The sequence below is a fragment of the Chelmon rostratus genome, chromosome 10 (genome assembly GCF_017976325.1).
Source record: "Chelmon rostratus isolate fCheRos1 chromosome 10, fCheRos1.pri, whole genome shotgun sequence".
NCBI classification, from domain to species: domain Eukaryota; kingdom Metazoa; phylum Chordata; class Actinopteri; order Chaetodontiformes; family Chaetodontidae; genus Chelmon; species Chelmon rostratus.
This window is the reverse complement of record NC_055667.1, coordinates 25106143-25113332: the sequence shown is the minus strand read 5'-3', so window position 1 is coordinate 25113332 and position 7190 is coordinate 25106143. Positions and strand designations below refer to the sequence as shown.

Below are 7190 nucleotides of genomic sequence, written 5' to 3'. Positions count from 1 at the left end.
AAAAGCCCCGGAGCTTGTTTGACTTGTAGACAACTGGGCTAATTTATTTTTCTCCCCTCAGCTCATGCTAAGCTGTGTAAACTTAGAACGCCACAAGACTGGAAAGAGAGGGAGGAGAGGAAAAAGAGGGAAAGACTTGGGGGTGGAGGTGTGTGTGTGTGTCTGGAAGTGGAAATGGGCAGCAGGGAGGAGGAATGTGAAACATTTCTGATGCTGGTCCAGCGGCTGTTTACACGGTAGTCAGCCTCTGACATCAGAGTCCAGACTTTATAAATGTCAGCAGGGGCGAGAACGAGCAGTTAGCAAACAGCTGCACCGGTCGCACCACCATCACGCAGGTCAGTGAGACGGACTGAGCTCCATCAGCAACACCAGCCCTCATGGAGCGACCGCTGCGTGCCTGTGTGAGAGCTTTGGCTGTGCTGCTGTGTGTGGCGACACAGGTGAGGCCTTACCTACAGTAGTTTGCTGTGAATGAGGTGATTATGCGGCGTGTGTTTGTGCAGGTGTGGAGCGGATTTCCTGTGATTCTTCTTGCATCACTTTGGTGTTTAGAGTCTCAGTGTGATCACTTATCCATGGATTATAGATGTTTTACTGATTTTATGTGTGGAGGAAGGTCTTCTTGTCTTTTTTTTTGTTTTAATTACTTTTAAGGTGATATGATATGCTTGTTTTGTCCAACTAGCAGCCTAAAACCTAAAGATATTCAATTTATGGTCACAAAAGACAGACTAGCAACGAATCTTCACATTTGAGAAGCTGAAACTGAAGCATTTTTGGCATTTTTGCTTGAAAGACGAAGAGAAACAATCAAAATTGTTACTGAATAATTTTCTATAATTAACTGACTAATCATTTCAGCCTTTGAGATAAGCAAATGAACTCATTCAAAATCACGTTGACATAACTCTTATGAAACTGCATTATCTGCATATTTTTCTCTCATGTGTTATCATCTTGCTCTTTGGTTTAAAGTTGATTAACAGTAAATAAATAATGTGGAGTATTCTTACAGTGATTGTTACATAACGGGAGCATTATCTTGGGCAGTGGTGGACTGGACTTATACAATGCTATAAAGCAGTGAAGCGGTTCTTCTGCTCTGGTTAAGTGAGACTGGGCTTGTCCAGATCTCACCTGTGTTTTGGCTCCACCACATACGTGTAATTGGAAGCACTGGTTTGGCACGACAGTCCTGGATACCAGTTTCACAGCCGATCGCTGGCACAACGGGCCCCTCTCGACCTGGCAGGTTTGATTTGGCAAAGGCTTTTCTGTGCTGGATGAGCTTCCAGACTCAGTTGTCCATATTCTTCTGGGCTTGGGATCGGCAGTTGGGAATGTACTGGCTTGTGCATCACCAGTGGCTGCGGAGCCCTGTGATCATAGACAACCTGCAGTGTCTGAGAATACTGATAATGTTCTCTTTCTATCCTCATGTGAAAATATAGTCTTGAGGATAATTATTTAGATGATGATTCTGATAATTGTGGTGATGGTAAAGATGGCATGTTTGCTCTGTCATCTTCTAATCAGCTCCCATGTGTGTTGTCCCTGCAGGCGTTGTGCCAGCTGTGTGCCAGACCCTGCCTTTGCCCCGGTGCTGCCCCCCAGTGCCCCTCGGGAGTCCCACTGGTGCTGGATGGCTGCCGGTGCTGCCAGGTGTGCGCCCGGCAACAAGGCGAGCCCTGCACTGAGATGTTTCCCTGCGACAGTCAGAGAGGACTGAAGTGCGACTACAGCGCCAGCTTCCCCGGAGACCCTGGGGAGTGTGTCAGTGAGTTCCTCTTCTGAGCCCATGTCTGTGTGGGTGAGACAGAGTGGAGGGCCCACATCCTCAGTCAGTCTGCATGACAGGGACAAACAGACAGTTAATGTTTAAAGTCTGGTCAGAGGACTGGGAGTGGACCTGCCGGCCGGCGGTGCTCTGCCAGAAAACCAAAACGTTTCATCTTCTATTTCCAGGACTGCTGTTGACACTTTTCCTCTAATGACTGCCCTTTGAACATGATAGATTGCAGAGACAACACTCGTGGACTGAAAAACAGGCTGAGTTCCTCAGTAGAGAGGCCTGGTTTCCCATAAAGCTATATAACCATTGGCAGGGACAGCAGCGCCTGTGTCCTCTGTCTCTCTTTAGCTGACCTAATCCTTTCACTTCCTGATTAAGTTTCCCACATCAGTCCAAGGTGCGGGCGTGGTGGAGGAAGTTGAGACGACGTCTGTGCTGTGTGTCCCTTACAGGTCAGGAGCATCTGGGCTGTGAAGTCAATGGCATCACTTACCAGGAGGGCCAGTCGTTTCAGCCCTCCTGTGACGTTTACTGCCACTGCAGAGGTGGAGGGGTGAGCTGTGTGCCAGCCTGCCCTCTGAGTGCCCGTCTTCCCACTCCAGACTGTCCCAACCCCCAGCACGTCCGGCTACCGGGGAAATGCTGCAAGGAATGGGTGTGTGAAAACCTGGAGAACACAGTCATCCAGGATGCCATCACAGGTAAGCTCCAAATCAAGCCTTAAAGGAGGAGCACCTCAAACATCGTCTCATGCAGGCGTTAACTTGACATACGTTGTCTTGCAAAGAGTTAGATGAGATGATTGAGACAACTCTCAGGCATGCATTAAAGATATATACCCAACAGCAGATTATCTTAGCTTAGCATAAAGACTGGAAACAGGTGCAAAGAGCTAGCCTGGCTCTGTCCAAAGGTAGCAAAATCTTCTTCTCTTCTTCTTAACTTCTTATGATCTGTTTTTGTCATCTGTACAAAAACTGAAGCGTAAAAACAACGATTTGCGTTTTTTAGGTGTTTCCCTTTGTTTACAGTTTTAATGCTAGGCTAACCATCTCCCGGCTGTAGCTTCATATTTAATGAACAGGCACAAGAGTGGTGTCAATCTTCTCATTAAACTCTCTGCAAGAAGGTGAATAAGCTTTTTTCCCCGTCTCTTCCTGTGACTTGTGTCCTGGCTTCACAGCTGGATGTTTCCACATATTTTCCGGTGTCAGGGTGTCGCTGCCAGATGCATGTCCACATACGGTATCACTGCAAATGTTGCTCACTGATGATCAGCCCATATGGCAGCATAATCCTTCCTTCATTTATATATGAGGGTTGTCCCTGTCTGTTGTCATGTCTGGAGGGTTTTACTGGAGTGTTTTTGCATGAAGCTGGGGTGTGTCCGGCCAAAGGAAAACTCACAAAGTCCAAATATAACTAAAAGTCAAAACATATTTTTTTTTCCCAGTCACCATGTTTCCTAGTGTCATAACAACAGCTGTGAAACAATTAAACATATGAAGCCATGCAGAGGATATTACTCCATTACAAGGGAAGTGTGTATGTGCGTGAGTGAGAGTGGGTGTTAGGGAAATGAAGCCACTCTCAAAGCATCTGGAATTCCAAACACTGTCAGTGTCAAACAACGCGATGAGAGCAGCGATGGAACATTTTGCTCTTGAATACAAAACCTGCGACGTCATTCCTGAAGACCAGCTGATTATTATGACAAATGCATGTTAGTTTTGGGAGGAAGGACATTTTGCTTTGGATTTTTATATTCACAAAAGTCCAAAGCATTGGATTAGATTTGAACTGGACATTTTTGGGAACCAAAAACAGTAAGATGAGACATTAAAGTTACTGGGAATAAACCACTGAGGTGAATGAGTTCACTCTGAATCCAGTTTAGTTCAGTTAAGTGCAGATGTTCTCAAACTGTGAGGCTAAAACCTGCTATTGTGCATCACGAACTGTGGATTTGATTCTTATCCCAGTCATTGTTTTATTTGGTTTCCTTTAGCCATGAGACCCACCAGGTTGTGGCCAGCTCTCTCGAGTGACCATCCTCTAAACAAACTAGCCCCACTTGTCCCCACCTGTATCGAGCAGAGCACCCAGTGGAGTGCCTGTTCCCAAAGCTGTGGGGCTGGGGTCTCCACACGGGTTTCTAACCAGAATCCAGCCTGCAAACTGCAAATGGAAACTCGGCTTTGCAAAGTGCGGCCTTGCCATACGGGCCAGCCTGCGTCGAGGAAACCCATGGTAAGCTCTAATCCCATCCTGTTTACCTCTCTTCATATATCCCATCTTCAAATGTTCAGCTCACCCAGAGTCACAATGATGGTTTTTGTTTTATGTGCTGAGTTTGGAAATGATTAACTCTGAAACCTTTGCGGTCAATATGATGCAATAAAGAGGAAAGCATTAGTCTGCATGGCTCGCTGTAACAAGGGGTAAATGGAAACATAAGTTTGTTTGTTTGATTCAGGTGAACTTAACAAAACCGAATCACAAAGATTTTGCACAGTGCTGCTGTGCACGACCAAATTCAAGATTAAAGTTACTCTGTGCAGTTTTTGACCACTAGTAGCGCTGTGGAGCAACGTCTGGTGATCAGGCACTGACTTAAAAATGTAGTTCTGTGGTGCTAAGTTGTAGCTGAACAATTTTTAGAAAGGCTTGTGACCTTCAGTCATAAAAAACACGTTCTTTCTGGTATTACTAAGCATCTTTATATTCCATAAATCATATCTCTGCAGGTGAGGTGTAGTTACATAACTAAAACTGTACTCTCAGTGAAGACTGATTTGTGAGATCAAAAGACATCATGACATCAATGTTTAAATTCGGTATATTGGTATATAATTGGTGTATAATGTACACTATAAATAACACGTTAATGATACTTTCACACATACTTACCAGCACAACGAAATATTGTCACTGAAATTTTGAAATGACGGTTGATGCAACCTTGAACCAGCCAAGCTTTTATCATGACATTTAGGAATCTTTTGACCTGCAAATCACCAAATCGTTGCATTTCTGTCCGGTGGTTTCTCTTCTGACTTGTCTGTGTGTGGGTGTGTGTCTGTGTGTCTGTGTGTGTGTGTGTGTGTGTGCGTGTGTGTGTGTGTGTATATATATGTGTTTGTATGTGCATGCTGTGTTCACAGCGTGGGCAGCAGAGGCGGTGCAAGGCCAGCTACACGTCACCCGGCCCCATTCGGCTCGTTCACCAGGGCTGCTACAGCACTCGGGCCTACAAGCTGCGGTACTGCGGACAGTGCGCCGACTCCGGCTGCTGCACGCCTTATCAAACCACCACAGCCGAGGTGACCTTCCAGTGCCCCACCGGCAGACTGCTACAGCGAGCCGTGATGATGATCCACTCGTGTGTCTGTCATAATAACTGCCCCTACACACCTTTCAGAAACCCTGCTCTGTGGGGATTCAGGCCCTGACCGATACAAGCACTGATTCATCCAGAACAGGAAGTGAGTGCCACAGGGGGATGAAATGACTTCAATGACTGATGAGGATCCACATAGGCACCCTCTAATCAATGGACCTTGAAAGAAAAAATGGTAATTGTAGATAAACCCTGTGGTTGAGTTGGGATGAATGTTGATCTTCACACATGCACAATCTCAATCTGCAGTCCGCAGCTTCTTTATACTCCTGCGCCTTGGGAAGTCATCGTACTGGTGGCTTTGTTCTCATCCAAGGATTGAAAATATTTGGCAAATCTAGAGAAAGCAAGCAAGGAACATGAATTTACAGTATACAGCACTTTTTAACAACACAGGAAGAACACAGGAAGAAGAAAAGGGAAAGCGGGATATAGAAGACACAGAGAAGACAATATACAACATAAAGGAAATAAGTGTAAAACCTGCTAAGTAAAAGTTATAGAATTAAGAAAAGAAGTGGGTTTTAAGAAAGATGTGCACTGAAGTCTCACCTCGACACTGGTCAGGACCCCTTGGCGTCACTTTTGAAGGCCTCTTCAGCATAATTTTTCAGCACGCAGGGCTCCACAGTCAGGTTAGCCATAATAAATATGCGACGTCCGGTTAGCAAAACCCGGTTAGACTTTCAAAACAAAGCTTGCTGAGAACAAGCTTGGTGCCCCATGGGAAACCAAAAGTGAAGTTGACTGGTTTGCCCCATTTTCCTTATAGAGGCTGGAGGGCACAACAACTCCTTTAAGTGCAGAGGTGTGTCATCACGTCACTCCTGGTATGTCAAAGTGAAATTTAAAGACAAATCGTCAAAGTGGTGTTGTGTCATTTTTGCTAAAAGCATTGCTGCCGGCTATACAGTAGTGGAGGCGCGATGCAGCTCAAATTTAGGTTGGGATCAGAAATAATCCCGAGATTTTACACTGGGTTAAATAATTCTGGGCAAATGAGCCAAGTAAATTAAAAAAGAGTAATCCGGGCCAAGAAAAGGAAAGTCTTGTAATTCATAAACAGTTTTTTTCTGACCTAAAGTCTGAATTAAGGACAGTTGGCCATGATATTAATTTGGTCACAAAGATAGTCTTAAAGGCATTTTTACACTCCTAACTGGCAAGTTTCACTGACATATAAATGTCTGTTTGATAGAATTGGGAGCCACAGAATGACTCCAACCTTTGTGTTGACAGCAATGCAAACTTAACTTGTTCAGTTCTCTTTGTGTGTTTGTAGCCAGATGACATTGCACTTATTTCTTCGTTTTCTGTTTTGTTGTAAATAATCCTGGACAGATGTCTCTTATGTATAGTGAAAAATGTTCCCGTATTTTGCATATGTCCTGTCTTTTTACTCTAGAAGATTTTTGTGGTTTTGATTTATATTTTTTCACATTATAGTATTCACAGATTTAAATCGTCATTTTGTGCATACTGTGGCTTTTTACGTACCCCTTTTTCTGATGTTTCACGTCATCATTCAATAACCACTGTGAAGTCACAGCAGTAGCCTAAAATTCTGGACCGTCTATGTTTGTGGGCCCTCGTCACATGGTGGCCCTGTATACTCAGCCCCTCCGTCTCCCCACAGTCCGACTCCCCAGTGTACAGTACACAGCACCAAAGAAGTCATTTGTGTTTCGTTTAAAAATGTAGCCAAGTAAATGACTGGTATTACATGTAAAGGCTTGTTGTTGACGTCTTCTTTACCATTCTGCACAGGCATGCACTTTGAGTGCTTTTTCAGTCAGACCAGGTGACCTTGTTAGATAGACATCCTGCCATCTAGTGGACACATGCGTCTACTGCAGGGGCTGAAGGTGGGCTAATAGCTTTACCAACAGCATCATCAGAGCAGAGAACACATTTTGGAGTGAAGACCAGGTGCGAGCCTCCTCTGCTTGTTCATATATGACCATCCTAATAACTCAGAGCTAGTTAAAATCATAC

At 44.6% G+C, this 7190-nt stretch overlaps 1 protein-coding gene across 1 annotated transcript; it reads left to right on the top strand.

Annotated features, from left to right (window-relative positions):
- The first annotated feature begins 305 nt into the window (after positions 1-305).
- On the top strand, positions 306-7150 carry ccn5 (cellular communication network factor 5). The gene is made up of 5 exons (XM_041946478.1): positions 306-443; positions 1564-1780; positions 2248-2496; positions 3804-4045; positions 4960-7150. The coding sequence occupies exons 1-5, from the start codon at positions 381-383 to the stop codon at positions 5245-5247; spliced, it is 1059 nt and encodes a 352-aa protein (XP_041802412.1). The 5' UTR covers positions 306-380; the 3' UTR covers positions 5248-7150.
- The last annotated feature ends 40 nt before the right edge of the window (positions 7151-7190 follow it).

What these genes read in the sequence shown, in the direction of transcription:
- ccn5 (XM_041946478.1), top strand. Translation starts at nt 381, where the DNA reads ATGGAGCGACCGCTGCGTGCCTGTGTGAGAGCTTTGGCTGTGCTGCTG. An exon ending in TGCTGTGTGTGGCGACACAG is followed by an intron (nt 444 to 1,563) that starts GTGAGGCCTTAC and finishes TTGTCCCTGCAG; the next exon opens with GCGTTGTGCCAGCTGTGTGC. An exon ending in CTGCGTCGAGGAAACCCATG is followed by an intron (nt 4,046 to 4,959) that starts GTAAGCTCTAAT and finishes CTGTGTTCACAG; the next exon opens with CGTGGGCAGCAGAGGCGGTG.